Source organism: Anolis carolinensis, chromosome 4 (assembly GCF_035594765.1).
Source record: "Anolis carolinensis isolate JA03-04 chromosome 4, rAnoCar3.1.pri, whole genome shotgun sequence".
NCBI lineage: Eukaryota > Metazoa > Chordata > Lepidosauria > Squamata > Dactyloidae > Anolis > Anolis carolinensis.
Genome location: NC_085844.1, coordinates 109,416,818 through 109,432,509, shown reverse-complemented (window position 1 = coordinate 109,432,509; position 15,692 = coordinate 109,416,818). Strand labels below are relative to the sequence as shown.

The 15,692-nt window shown below is 37.1% G+C and overlaps 1 protein-coding gene across 2 annotated transcripts in view; it reads left to right on the top strand.

The window, feature by feature from the left end:
• The window catches only part of cdh9 (cadherin 9), a 165,369-nt gene that overhangs the window by 55,377 nt on the left and 94,300 nt on the right, over window positions 1–15,692 (top strand). For both annotated transcript variants that reach the window (XM_008114201.3, XM_062977618.1), the window contains exon 2: window positions 1,206–1,532. In XM_008114201.3, coding sequence (XP_008112408.1) covers window positions 1,302–1,532 — 231 coding nt within the window. In that variant the 5' untranslated portion in view covers window positions 1,206–1,301. The remainder of the gene's footprint in view (window positions 1–1,205; window positions 1,533–15,692) is intronic.

Genomic DNA, 15,692 nt, shown 5'->3' with positions numbered 1-15,692 from the left:
GAAGAGCCGGCGTTGTCCGTAGACACCTCCAAGGTCATGTGGCCAGCATGACCGTATGGAGTACCGTTACCTTCCCGCCGGAGCAGTATCTATTGATCTACTCACATTGGCATGTTTTCGAACTGCTAGGTTGGCAGAAGCTGGAGCTAACAGCGAGCGTTCCCGCTGCTCCCGGGGTTTGAACCTGGGACCTTTCGATCTGCAAGTTCAGCAGCTCAGTGCTTCGCCATCGGGGCTCCTAGCAGTTTGAAAACATGCAAATGTCCAAATGTCAATAGGTGCCACTCCGGCAGGCAGGTAACGGCACTCCATGCAGTCATGCTGGCCATATTACCTTGGAGGTGTTTATGGACAGCACCGGCTCTTCAGTTTAGAAATTGATATGAGCACCAACCCCCAGAGTCAAACACAACTAAACTTAATGTCAGGGAAAAACCTTTACCTTTTTACTGCAAGAAATAGCTTGAGAAGAACCAACATGATCATTTTATAGTGTAGTAGTATTCAAGAACTATTATGGGGAAAACTCAGATTCTTTGAAAGATTAGTGAAATATGAAAGACCCACAAAGATCTATCTCCATTAGCATGGTGAAGTTCAGGAAAATGTTCAGGGTGAGTTTTCATTCAAACAAGCTAACATTTCAAGAGCAGACACATTTCCATTTTTTCAGGACAACAGTTTTTTGTGGAAAATGCATAGAGGTCACATGTTGTAAAGGTGAAACTAACAGTTAAGCTTAAAGAGATAGCTCCAACCCCCTTTCCCTCTCCCTCTCCCCCCCTCTCTCCCTCTCCCTCTCCCTCACCCTCTCCCTCTCCCTCTCTCTCCCTCTCTCTTTTTCTGGCTAACATTTCCACCCTTCTTCTTCCTTTCAACCCAGTAGAAGTTAAGGAAGGGACAAATATCTCTTGTCAGAGCAGATGATTGAAATAATGGTGCACAGAGGGAATTTGATACAAGATCGAGAACTTCATTCATTCCTAGTGTCACAGATTATCCATTAAGTGATTTTTATTAATTATCTGCCTTTTCCCCAAAAATGAGATTCAAGGTGGCTAAAAATACTCAAACATCTCTGAAAACTTATGGTACATGAACCAGTACATAAATAGCTTTTAAAGGTAGGAAAGTTTGAAGATATATGCTCTTAATATATTTTTAAATAAATAAATTAAATTAACTCATTTTAATCCAATCTGCAGATTGTGTGCAAGAGGAATACAGTGTTATTTCTGAGAATTCTTCTGACTGAAACAAGAAGCATACTGAGTCTAGCCAACGTTTTGCACAAGGTACTAATGATGAGAACTTGCTACTGCTTGTCATTTCTGATCTGGACTTGTATGTTTCACGAGACACCTGCTTCACCATCACCAAAAAGGACTACCATGTATTTGCAAACCGAGCGGATAATGGGTCTCCCTAAGGATCATGGAAAAGCATTGCATCGTTCCAAGCGGGGATGGATGTGGAATCAATTTTTTTTACTGGAAGAATACACTGGGCCGGATACTCAGTATGTAGGCAAGGTAAGTACTACAATCCACAGATGTCATGTGATGATGAATGCAAGAAAAAAAAATACATTTTAGTTTCTCAGGAGCAGAACCAAAATAAGTCTGAACATAGATATCAACTAGAGAGAAATAAGATTTTACGACTGACAGTTCTTGGAATACTTCTGCTTTATGGGAAGGGGAAACAATTCTCTTATTGCAAGCTATATATTTATAGGAAAACATTATTTACTTGGTCATTTTAATGTATTTCCCAAGAACTAAAATTTATAGCAAGTTTTTGGCAAGACACTGAGCATGATATATGGTTGCCAGTAAAATCAACTAGATAGCTTGCCTCTAGGAACTAGCATGAAAAATGTATGAAACCAGAGCACATGCTGTCAAGAGTAGAGACTCTGGTGAGCTCCAAATAATGTGTGCTGATAACATATCTAATCAAAAGAGAGGCTTAAAATTAATTTCTAGTTCCAATTAAAGTAGACCTACTTAATCAATGGGATTTAAGTATTGGTTTAACATTCAGCAATTAATTCTAAAAGCTTTATCTAGTTAGGATTGAGAATTGAATTTAACTCAGAATTTTAATTTGAGAACTTAAAATAGTGAAGCCAATATACAGCAATACATACCTCCATGAGTTCATTCTGGTTAAATACAATATGCTAATACTTGTTGGGTTAATTCTGAAAAGTAGATCATTATTATTATCATCATGCCACATATCCAGGACTATAATTGTTTTTCTACATATGTTATATTTGAGCAAATAAAAGCAGACATTAAGACATATACAAACTTCAGCTAAAATCAGTGCATACCTACCAAAGAATTTGGGTCTGTGTAACACCGGTGAGTCTCAGTGCACAGTGTATTTGTGTGGAGGGGAGTATAGAAGAGATCATTTTCAGATGTGACATCCCAATTGTGGATTATCCTCAGCTTGAAGTTTTCTTGGCACCACCCCAAAATGCTTTTTAAATTAATTAATCAATGACTCCAAATAATTAATAAATGGGGAGTCATTTGTTTCAAGGATACATTCATCTTTTAAACATTGAATTTTATTCACAACTGTAGAGAGAAAAATAAAGAAAATAGAAACAATACCAGGAAAATACTTTTTCATAATATATAAAACTAAACAACAACAAACAAACACAACTATATCTAGGACAATCACCCTAACATAAACTAAGCCACAGTAATAAACACATTCTAAACATGTAACTACTAAAAATAATATACAAGCCTCATGGTTATTATCTGCTGATTTTTACTTATTTTCCACTTTCACCATCAGTATGTCTCCACCTCTCTGCTTATAATAATACTTTTCTAAATCAGAAAATGAGAAGTTGCAATTATTAATAAAGGCTTTTGGAGAGTCATTTATTTCAAGTATACATGCATATGGCTTTGAAACATATAATTTTAAAGTAGTTTGAACTATTGCAATGTTTAAATTGTATTTCAATTCTTTAAATTATTTATGCTTTTTAATCTGGAAGTGTTTTAAATTATTTATATTGTCTGCCGGCCAGAAATCCTGTGAAAAAGGGTGGGATAGAAGTGTTTTCAGGCAGGCAGGCAGGAAGGACTGCAGAGGAAACATTAGAGGATTTTCCATGGCATAAAACAAATGAATTTGTCAGGCGAGTTTGACTTCAGAATGAAAATCCACACTCAGATAACATTTATAGAAAAGGTCTACTTTTCACTAGCCATTTACGTCATCATGGAATTGTAGAGTTGGAAGAGGCAACAAGGGCCATCCAGTCTAATTGTGTTAGTAAAAAAGGGATGTAACTTTGTTTTTTAAAATAAAGAAGTCAGCAAGAAACTTGTAGGAAATATAGATATTAAAAAGGTTTGAGATATGATCATGAAGTGGAAGAAAAAATGTATGCTCCATATCTCATAGCCAACTTACTTGATCTACAACTCTTGGTTCATTCTGCAAGTCACAACAGAGTTTACTTTACATAGGGTCTCTCCCAAACTTTCTACCATCCTCCTTGAATACCATTGTAATTAAGGACCTCATCAGATACAGTCTTCTCTGTGTCATCCCTCAAGGAAGAGCTGGCAAAACGGAGTCCCACTGTGGCCATCCCACAACACACAGCCACTTCCAGTGGCTGCCCATGGGAATCTGTATTGCCAGTGCCTAAAAACTGAGAGAAGTCTCTTTTTTCAGGAGACAGCTGCTAACACGGGAAATAACAGAAAATGATATGGAATGGCCTGTTATCCAATAATAATAATAATAATAATAATAATAATAATCATCATCATCATCATCATCATATTTTTATACCCCATCTCCCAGAAGGGACTCGGGGCGGCTTACATGGGGCCAAGCCTGGTCATCAACAATATAAAAACAAAGCAATAAAACAAGTCAAGCAACAATAAAACAAGTCATAAAAAAGAAGGGGAAAGACAGTAAGGAAAAAAAAAATAAGACAGTTCCCCCTGCTTTCCTGCCCATCTGATGAAGTCCTAAATTGACTGAGAGTTGTTTCAGTCTGCTATCTTTCCACTTGCTCATGCTAAAAGCTGATCCTTGAAGCTGGAAAATCCAACCACCAATGGCACCCGATGCAGTCATATTCAAAATGAGATCACAAGTATCAGAACATCCTGATGTTCTGCTGTTTCCAGAGATACAACTTTGTTATAAAGTCTTATACCCCCCCCCCCCCCCCCAAAAAAACAGTGTTCCTCAAAGGGATAGCATGTCACTGAATCCTGCCCAATGATAGATACATTGGATAGTGCCTTCCATGAAATGGGGAGGTGGATTAGTTCTTTTCATGACTTCCAAAGAAAAATGGCATCTAGAAAGCGTTGGTGGGCATGTAGAACTATTATTATTGCAAGTGAAACCAAGATTGTTATGAAGCCCCATATGTCCTAATTCTTCGGGACTATCATTTTACAGGGTGGGGGAGAGAATGAATCATCTTTCCTAAAACCCACCATATTTCAAATAAGTTGTACACATACACACTATTTACATTAACAAATTGCAAAGGATTAAGAAATAGAAATGGCTTTCTAGACCCTTCCAGTTTTGTTCTGCCTTTTTTTAACGTCTTGGGACTCTGTTAAGAAAATTGTCTTCAGGCCCATGGAAGATCACCTTCAAAAAAGAACCTTTATTTTATCTTGATCAAATTTCATTCTGACTCTTATACCATTCTCTAACACACTAGACAATACCAACTCCTTTATTGTCCTCTCCTTTATCTCCAAATATTTTCAATTTATTATTTCTCAGACAATTCATATCATGCAATTTTAGTTCTGAAGTCTTACTCTCACAACTTTTAAATTTTATTGAATTTTATGTTTTTTATACTTGCTTTGGTATCTATTTTAGTTTTAATTTGGGTAGGCATATTGTAGCAATGAGATTTACATTGCTTCAATTTTTCTTTGATTCAACTATTTAACTGTATTTGGGACTATCAAATCATAAGTATTCAGACAAGAGCAATCCGATCAGTCAAACTTGAATAATCAGTTTTGATTTTTTTATTATTATTATAATCAACAATAGCAGTCTTAAGCCACAAAGACCCTTTCCTTGTTCATTGTTTCAATGAACAATGAAAAAATAAATAAGTATTTATTCATTTACTTATTTATTTCATGCTCAGTTGGGTGATTTTTACATGCTTATAGAACAACAAATCTCACAAGTTGAATTCCAAGCAACAAGGTAATTAATTAAAACACAAAACAGAATAACTGTCAATACTTAAAACAAAAACTACCAAGAACAATAAAAAAGAGGATGCACTAAATTGAAAAGAAAAAAATAGACCATTTAATTAGGCATGAAATGTCAATGATTACACATGAGGTAAATGATAAATAGTAATTAACACTAGTATTAAAATTAGAGAGAATAATGAGCCAGTGAATATACAATGTGAAAAGGTATAACATAAGGATATGTTCTTTCCCCATCAGGAAATAAATTTTCCTCCTGGCTGAGAACTTCCACATCATTGGAGTGGGTAAATTCTTCTAGTTTTTATCCTGAGCTATCTAAAATGTTGGGGGCCCCTGGTGGCACAGTGTGTTAAAGCACTGAGCTGCTGAACTTGCGGACCAAAAGGTGCCAGGTTCAAATCCCGGGAACGGAATGAGTGCCCGCTGTTAGCCCCAGCTCCTGCCAACCTAGCAGTTCGAAAACATGCCAATGTGAGTAGATCAATAGGTATCGCTCCAGCGGGAAGGTAACGGTGCTCCATGCAATCATGCCTGGCCACATGACCTTGGAGGTGTCTACAGACAACACCGGCTCTTCGGCTTAGAAATGGAGATGAACACCAACCCCCAGAGTCGGTCACGACTGGACTTAACATCAGGGGAATAGTCTTTGTACCTTAAAGCTCCTTTAGATTTTTGATTAAAATCCTGAGAAGATTCACTTGGCCATTAGTCACCACTAAACACTGAAGCTATATGCAGCTAGAGAATAAAATGGGTTATTCCATGCATGAGTTGTTAGGATGATTCCTACAGTGTGGAGCCCAGCAAGTACCATATATGGTTTTGTATTTGCAAAGGACATCAATTCTCAGCTAGTATCAAATTCATAAATTATTATGGTATCTGGCCGAAATCACTTTTGCAGTTGAGCATGCCTTAAAGTCCCCCAATTCAACTTTTGAGCAGTACACCCATCCACCCCAATATCAAGCAATTTCCATGCTTTTATAGAACAAGAGGGATTACTAGGGATGTGCTATCTCCTTTTCTGTAGCTGGGCATGCTTCAACAGATGTTGATCATAGTTCATCCAGCTACTGACTGTAAAAAAAGCTGACTGAATTGCACTTTTATTTATTTATTTATTTATTTATTTATTTATTTATTTATTTATTTATTTGCAACATTTTTACCCCTCCTTTCTCACCTGAGGGGACTCAGGGTGGCTTACAACAACTGGCAAAATTCAATGCCCCAACAAAATCAATACAAATCAACAATACATTTAAACACTTTTCCTCCAACTCACCAGTTGAACTTTCATTATACAATACAAAATCAGGAAAGTAATTCCATAATTTAAGCCATCATATGTTATATTTTCCAGACCTAGTGCAGAAATGCTGTGCATGTCTGGAAATCAAGAGACAGGTTTAAAAAAATATGATTTTGCTCTCCTTCAAGTTTAATCATCACTCAGGTTTCTTCTACACTGCCATATGATCCAGATTATCTAAACAGATAATCCACGTTTTCTTCTTTGAACTGGATTATATGAATCTACACTGCTATATAATCCTGTTCAAAGCAGATAATCTGGATTTTATATGGCAATGCAAAAGTGACCTGGGTCAGGTTTAAATTGGAACTGCCCAAAATTAGATCTTGGTCAGCCTTTGGGGATAAAATCTTGGGAAGCCTTTGGGAATAAGAGAGCACAGTCAGATCTTGTGGACCATAGTAAAGTAATATTCCAAACTAATGCACAATGATAGATCCATAGAAAAGAACAGTACAATTTATTATATTCATGGTAATATACTGTTTTCTGTATCAACTAAGAATCAAGACTAATGTTAACATTTTCACTCTGAACAACAATATGACTAGCCTCGTAGGATTCTTGGAAATGTTTGAATGGACACGGACATGGAAGCAACATTGCTATTTTCCATCAAGAAGTCATTCTTAGACAAAAAGTAATCACAGATCTTCCCCATTCTATGTAATCAGATTTTTTTTACCAAAAAATTACTGTTAGCAGTAGCACAGGAGTCAGGAGATAGATAAGAAGTATGCCCATTCAAAGTCTGCAAGCAAACTGAAATATTTCTATTTGCTGTTTAAAAATTAAGACTGAATTCAAATAAATCAGCCTAAACTTTTTTGGTTAGTTCCATTGAATTGTGAGCCAAAACATCAGAAAATTCAATTGATTTAATTGACCTGCTCTTACTTAGACATGAAGCAGGATTTGGGTTATTAAATCATAGGTGCTCAATTATTGAGCCATTGGAGCCCATTCAATACATTATTTAAAGAAGTCAGAACCATAGGTGGAGAAGGATAAGACGGGTTGAGCAGCTCTGTCTATATGTTGCATGTGCCTTTAACCTTTTCCCTAGTCATGTACATGGCCGGTATACATGTCCATCCAAAGAGAAACTGTATACAACTGTATAGGAATTTGGAAACATTGTGTTTGAATTATAATTCCAAACGATCTAGACATTTATAAACCCAAAAGAAATATTTCCATGCATAAATTTGTGTTTAGATACACTCATGCAAGCAGGAACCTCCAACGATTGAGATTCGTGTTTTAATATCAGTCTCTGGAGATATAGTTCTTTCTGCACAAACATTTTCAGAAAATGTGTAGATGTTGGGGAAAGGAGCTGTATAACATTCATGACACCAAAAACTACCAGTCATTTCTCACCTACAATGATGCACATCATATTTTTATTTCATATCCTCCACTTGTCCAAGATATATGTCTTCTTCTGTTTCTCCACTATTTATTACTTTGACAACACAGTAATATAAATTAGAGAGTTTACAGTTTCCCTGTCAGTCTCTCTCCCCCAAACTTCAGAGTTCCAAATTATCAAGTCTTCTTTTCAAGAAGAATCATTTTTACAGAAATCTTATGCCAGTTCAGGTTTTTTGCTTAGCAGAAAACCCAATTGGGCTGGAGCGGCAATCTGTGGCATTGAGAGACAGTATAATTCCAAAAATTGCAGAAATAGTTCTCCATGCTCAGTTTGCCAAAGCTCTCATGAATTTTACTTCATTATAATCTGTCCTATGTTCCAGATTTCTGAAAAGGGATGGGCAAATCAAAAAGCAAAAGAAAGACACTGTGTTTGTGTGTGTATGTACAGTATGTATATCCAGAAGTTCGATGAAAGAATAACACTGATGTTATAATCACTTCATCCAATTACCTACAATGATCTACTAGTAACATTTTTCCAAACAAGTGTAGATTCCTCTTTTTTTCCATATACTATCTGCCTCATATTTCAGTTGTCAAGATAAGAAGTCACCAGAAGTCAAAAGCATGGCTTCAAGTTATGTCTGACTCACCGTAAGTCAGAAAAAAAAACTTGAAGCGACACAGCAACAATTCTAACAAGCTTTTCTCTTTAATGTTGAAAGAAGAAAAATGTGTGAAAAATAAATATTTGTAAAACTATGTAACAATGCATACATTAGGAAATGTATCAACCAAAATAGGTACACATTTTGATGCAAGAAGGGGAAGTGTTGTGATTTAACACAGAACTTTGACAGGGAAATAACGTTGGTAAAACGTTTTCTTAAAAAAAGGAATGAAGACAAAACTGACAAGCATTAACATCACTGTGAAATCCAATAGTTGTCGCCAATGGCTTCTGCCAATACAAATTCTCACTGATCAAGGATTTATGAAGCCAAACTGGATGTTCCACTAAGAAAACAGCTGTTGAACATGGCAACTGGTGTATTTAGCTTGTCTTTTGTTCTACGTAATATCTAAAACAGAGGCAGGTAATTTTTTATTCTTCAAAGGTCTACAAATCACTTCAGCTCCATCTCTAATTGCCAGTTGTAAGGAACTGTAATCCAAAACCATGTCAAAGTTAAGATCTTTTCCTGATCTAATACAACCTCTGACATTCTAGCTCATTCAACTACCAGCTGACAAAAACAGGTCTAAGAAGCTGAGTGATGTTTGGAAAGAACTGTGTGTGGCAGCAGTCACATATCTTATCAGAACAATTGATTTATCTCGGAGGTTCTCACTGATTATGCTGAGATCTTAGGAAGGAACATATTGCAATTATTCTAGTTGCATATGTGATACAGCAATCTAGCCCTCAAAAGAAAACAGAAAGCCTATAGAACAAAGGAACACAAAAATACCTTGGCAGAATAATCTGGCTGTTTTTCAGGTGATGTTTTTAAGTGGCATGTCTGTCTCAGTGAGGTATTATGTGTAGTCACCTTGAAGAGGAAACAAAACACCATCAACAAGTAACTGTCATAAACATCAAGTCTTCCCACACCTCCTTGCATAAGACTTGTACTTTTGATCTTGTTCTGTTTTTCTGGGATGATTTGTATGTTCAACCCTATCATAAAACTGAAAGACAAGTGACAAAGTCAAAAATAAAATGCTTTGTGTATACATCTATTTCTGCAAGTATTAAGGATTGGCAACTCTTTTGATTTCTGCTGTTTTGCTGTCACTTGCCTTCACCCATAAGTTCATTCTGTATTATATTCACCATTCTGTTGTTTCTGTTTTTAAAAGAAAATCATGAAAAATCACTGTTAAAATGTGTATTTTCTTTTTTTTAAAAAAAAGTATGCATGTATTAAAAGAATCACTCTAAAAACATATTGATGCAGGGCTTTTTCTGTTGGGGATATCAAGAAAGGTCATGACTAAACATTCGTTATTATTCTATGATTCTATGATTCACATTAGTCTGAAAAAATACAACTCAAGTACTCTATATTCCTCAAGCAGCCTTTGCGTGTAAGTATAGATTTGGACATAACCAAGCAAAATATTAAAGATTCAATTGGCTATCATAGAAATCTTACAATAAATGGAAGAAGAAAAATAAAAAAAACGCAATAGATCTCACTCCTTTGGGCCCTTAGACCTAATAAATCGCATCAATACATTGTTGTGACCGCAATTAAATGCCAACTTAATACATATGCACCATGTAATACAATAAGTATTAAAGACATTTAATGAATCCAATCAAATTATTTTAATTTACCATGCAAAGTTAATTGTCCCATATTACCAAGGGGAGTCAGTAAAAGGCGGGCAAAGCATGTTTCCCACTTCAACGTCAAAGGGAGAAACATTTTTTTTACACAGCCCACAAAAGGAAAGTGGCCAAAGGATATATTAAGCCCCAGAGTAGATGGATGAGCTGAGCAACTATCAAAATGAATGAAAAATTATTGCTTTAGTCCCTTTCTGGGAGGACAACTGACAGAACCCTTACTTACTTACTTACTTAGGCGATCCCTCGTAGTTTGAGGATGATGGTCCTCCATTTCTTAGAAGACGCCTGTGCGTGATTTTTTTTAATGTGTGGAGGTCGGTGCACGGCCGGTCAATGCACAGTCTTCACAGATTGAGGTCCCAGCAGTGGTGTGATTAACACAATGAGAGTGGCTTCTCAGTCTGTTGCAGCCTTCTTCTGCCTTCACAGCCATTGTAATATGTACCATGTTATCTTCCGCCTGCTCCGCCACTGAGGTCTTTGGGTCTTCAGATTGTTCTCAGTCTGGATCCTCCGCTGTGGCCACTCCTGGGAGTGTGTGACTCCTGTGGTTCTGCCTGCAGGTTCATTGGAACACGCAAGCCCCCTCACCACGTCAAGGTGACAATCCATCGAGGGAGCAGAACCCATTCTATAGTCAATGATATGTGTTAGACAAAAACTAGGAAAATAGGGGGGTTGTGTGTTTTCCGGGCTGTATGGCCATGTTCTACAACCCTGTGATTCTGGCCATGAAAGCCTTCACACTAGGAAAATATTATGAGAGTGAACACATTTAATTAATGGAATTTACCTATCTGTTTATTTAATGTTCAACAATTGGTTCATTGATTGTACAACACTTTTGTTCTTGGAGCAAATCTCTCTGATATCTTTGTTGATCAAAATTCAGAGGTTAACCTCCACTCTCCAATGCCAAATAGTGTGAAATTCAGATTGAATTGCTTCCCCAGGGCTACCCTGTAAATACATAGCTTTAGCAAGACTTGAACTGAGTTATTTCGAATTTATAATTTTAGGTCTAATTATGAGAAATCCTTTGTAAAACATTTTCTTGTGAGTCTCCTTTTCTGTTAGTGAATCCTAGAGGCAACCAGATTAAATTTGTTAAACTTGGCTTCATCTAGTATCACATTATTCATACCTATTTTCTGTTTCATTCTCACACTAATTTGCAATTTGTTCTCTTAACAGTTTATACAAAAATTTGCTTATTTATGCTCATATCAATTTTGGAAACAATAGCCACAATGGCAGCAAAACAAGAAAAAAGTATTTTAAAACTTTAAAGACTAACACCATTTATTTAATATAAACTTTCATGGATTGCAGCACACTTAATTAAATGCGGAACAAAACCAGTAACTTTTCATCAGACAAGATAAAGAGAAACAATCAAAATTAGCTCCTCTATAAAATGCCATTTTGTTTTTGATGTTGTTTCTCCTTATTTGAGGCACAGACTTCACTTGAGGCACAGACCCTGCCAGCTCCCATCACATGAAGTTGATCTACTTTTGGTGGGGCTCCATGTCTCAAGTGAAGTTGAAGTGACGCAGGAGGCAGCAGTGGCAACACAAAAGCTGGGGGAAAGCCAGGTGGCAATGCTTCCTTTGTGGGATGAGGTGAGGGGCAAGGTGGGCGATGCAGGGCAACAATTCCCCCTCCCGCTGTTGGAGCCCACCAGACCCCACCAGATGCACCACAATGCACAATCCAAGCCTCAATGCGATTAGGTCCTTATACACTAGTATATACATGAGATTTATACCTGAGTATATATGTAGGTTCACTATGTGGTTTTAACAGGAAGCAATAGTGGGCATGAAGCTTATTTGACTTGCTATTTAAATCCTCACTGTGATGCCAAGCCATGCTATCTCATATAAAATATGAGAATTTAAAATCATAGGTCTAAGGCACTGAGAACCTGTGTGGTGTAATGGTTAGAACTTAGGATTATGACCATGGTACAAACCCAAAAGGTCCCAGGTTCAAATCCCGGGAGCGGAATGAACACAATGAGTGCCCGCTGTTAGCCCCAGCTCCTGCCAAAATAGCAGTTCGAAAACATGCCAATGTGAGTAGATCAATAGGTACCGCTCCGGCAGGAAGGTAACGGCGCTCCATGCAGTCATGCCGGCCACATGACCTGGAGGTGTTTATGGACAACGCTGGCTCTTTGGCTTAAAAATGGAGATGAGCACCAACCCCCAGAGTTGGTCACAAATGGACTTAACGTCAGGAGAAACCTTTACCTTTACTACAAATCCCCACTGAGCTGTGTGAATACATTGTGCCATACTTCTTCAATCTCAGAAGAAGACAAACTCCCTCTAAAGATATCCTTCCCAGAGAATGCCATGATAGGTTCACCTTAAGACTACCTCTATTCTTATTTTATTAAGGATATGAAAATAATAAAGGTAAATCCAAAGAGGAAATATCTTAGGCTCCTTATACCTTAGTATACTGAATTCAGAGAGCATAAAGGCTGAGTGCTGGAGACAGCAGGACCGTTTCAGAGATGTTATATAATGTAATGCAAAATTTGTATGAAGGGGAAGATATGCAGAGAGTGAAATTAATAAATCAAAATAAATGTGGGGGATATTTTTTATTAATGCTGCAACCGTTGACAGTTTTATTCACTAACCTCAGGAACCAATCCTGTTAGACACAGCTTCCAACAAGATTAGGCCTGGAAGACTTATCACTTAGAAGAATTATGTTATCCAACTTCATCAGCGCAACTTGATTAGTATTGGAACCAGCCTCTAGAGCTATTAAAGATGTTTTATACACAGGAGTAAGCCATAAAATGTTGCCTTACTGATAACAGCTATTTGATTCCTTTGACAGTTTACAAATGGATCCAGACTTTTTTTTCATTGCAAATTAGCATTTGTGATGGCTAAACACTATAGAACATCGGGTGGTAAAGTGTCTTTAAAAGCTCCAATTTTCCCAGGGAGGGAACCTGCAATCATATGACCAAATTAGCAAGTGAGACAGAAATGGAATATAAATGAATTCATCAAAAGGTTCTTTTTTTAAAATTATGTCTTGTGGAAAATTAAAAGAACTGCATGACTCAACAGAAGACTTCAGATACAGAGAAATAAAATAGTACACACACACACACACACACACAAGAACACCAGAATTGACAATATTGTTCTTTCTTGATATTCCCAAAGGCCATTTATACATGAGCATCTAGTATACAGTTTGAAGAACATTTAAATGACACAATCACAAGAGAGAGGAATAAATAATTGATTTTTTTTCATCATACACCCATTGAAAATCCTCTGTCTTTTGTTGGACCAGCATGGTATCTCTTCAGCAAGTAGAGATTTTCCAGATAGTGTCTCCTATTATTTTTGTTGAACTTTTGAGTGAGAAAGTGCTTCCCAGTGTGGAAATATGACAGTCTTATATGTTTCTTAGGTAAAGGTAAAGATTTCCCCTTATGTTAAGTCCAGTCATGACTGACTCTGGGGGTTGGTGCTCATCTCCATTTCTAAGCCAAAGAGCTGCCGTTGTCCATAGACACCTCCAAGGTCATGTGGCTGGCATGACTGCATGGAGCGCTGTTACCTTCCCGCCAGAGCGGTACCTATTGATCTACTTACATTTGCATGTTTTCGAACTGCTAGGTTGGCAGGAGGTGGGGCTAATAGCGGGCGCTCATTCCACTCCCGAGATTTGAACCTGGCACCTTTTGGTCCGCAAGTTCAGCAGCTCAGCGCTTTAACACACTGTTTCTTACATGTTAATTCTTATACATTTATCATTTTAAACCTCAGGTTCTTTTCATCCCAACTATGAAGGCATATACATATTGGTTGACATTATTTGCAGGTTTACAAATGTGTAACCTAGAATTACACATGCATAACTATTTGGTATCCACAATTCCTATGTATTCCTAAATTTAGGGATGACATACGGACTGTGAAAGTCCCCCAATCTAATCTCCATTTACCAGGAATGGGAGGTTATTCACCCCCACCTCTACTCCACTTGTGTGAGTGTTCTCTGGTATGAGGTCATGAGTTCGAGGCCAGCCCGTGGCAGGGTGAGCACCCGTCAATTAAAAATAAAAAATAGCCCCTGCTCGTTGCTCACCTAGCAACCCAAAAGATAGTTGCATCTATCAAATAGGAAATAAGGTACCACTTATAAAAAAAAAAAAGTGGGGAGGCAAGTTTAACAAATTTACGACTTGGAATGAGGAAGTTCCATCAGAGTGGATGATGAAGCAGCTGCTCCCCCCTGTGACCAGAATCAAACATCCCCTCAGGAGAAGGTTAAATTGCCTTTGCGTCTGTCTGTCTCTATCTCTGTTTGATGTGTTTATGGGCATTGAATGTTTGCCCTATGTGTGTATAATGTGATCCGCCCTGAGTCCCCTTCGGGGTGAGAAGGGCAGAATATAAATACTGTAAATAAATAAATAAATAAATAAATAATATGAGAGGAATTGCAGTAGAGATTCCACAACTACCTGTCACAACAATGATTGCTCACAGAGAGGGTAGAAATGTCAGCTTCTTCCTAAGTGACAGAAAATTGCATCCCTCATTTATTATATACTTTCTGATAAGTAAGAATAGTGAGAGTTGTGTCAGGATGCACTGCATAGGAATGTAACTACTGTGGTTATTAATTTGTAACTCCCAACAGAATTGCAGTCATTGTGCTATTTTTATCAATGTTTACATCATATCTGATAGCTACAAGTATTCCTAACACTGAAGAGTAGCTCATTGTGCTTGACTACCATATAGATGTGAAAGATGCAGGTCCTTTCAGGACTAAAAGTAGCAACCATAATTCATCTCCGTGATCTTGGTTGAATACAGAAGGATTCAAATCCAGATTCCTCAGAGTTAAGTACTAAAATGATTCTAAGAGCAAAATCAGACCTTTATGATATAACCTAAGTGCATAACTCAAATCTGAATGATCAGCGAGGTATCACTTCTCTACTTATATATGTCCCATATGTGTCTAATTCAGAGAGAATTTTGAGAATTAACCATAATTTCTTTTTGATATTATGAAAAATTCAATGTTCCTGGTTTTGGACCTGATGTGTAGGTATTAGGGATGTGTGATCCATGAAACAATGGTTCAAAAAATTATTACAAAACTGGGGGGTGGCTGTCGTTTCATTTCTAAAGTGTTTCTAAATTATAGTTAATGAAAAAGTCATTACTATACCAAGAGTAACGAAATTTCATTACTATTTCACTATAGTAATTGTAGATAATTACTATAATTGGGGAAATTTCAGGTAATCCTTTCTCCCTCATTTTTAGTTATTGGAGTGAAAATTTCTAAAATGGTAAAACAT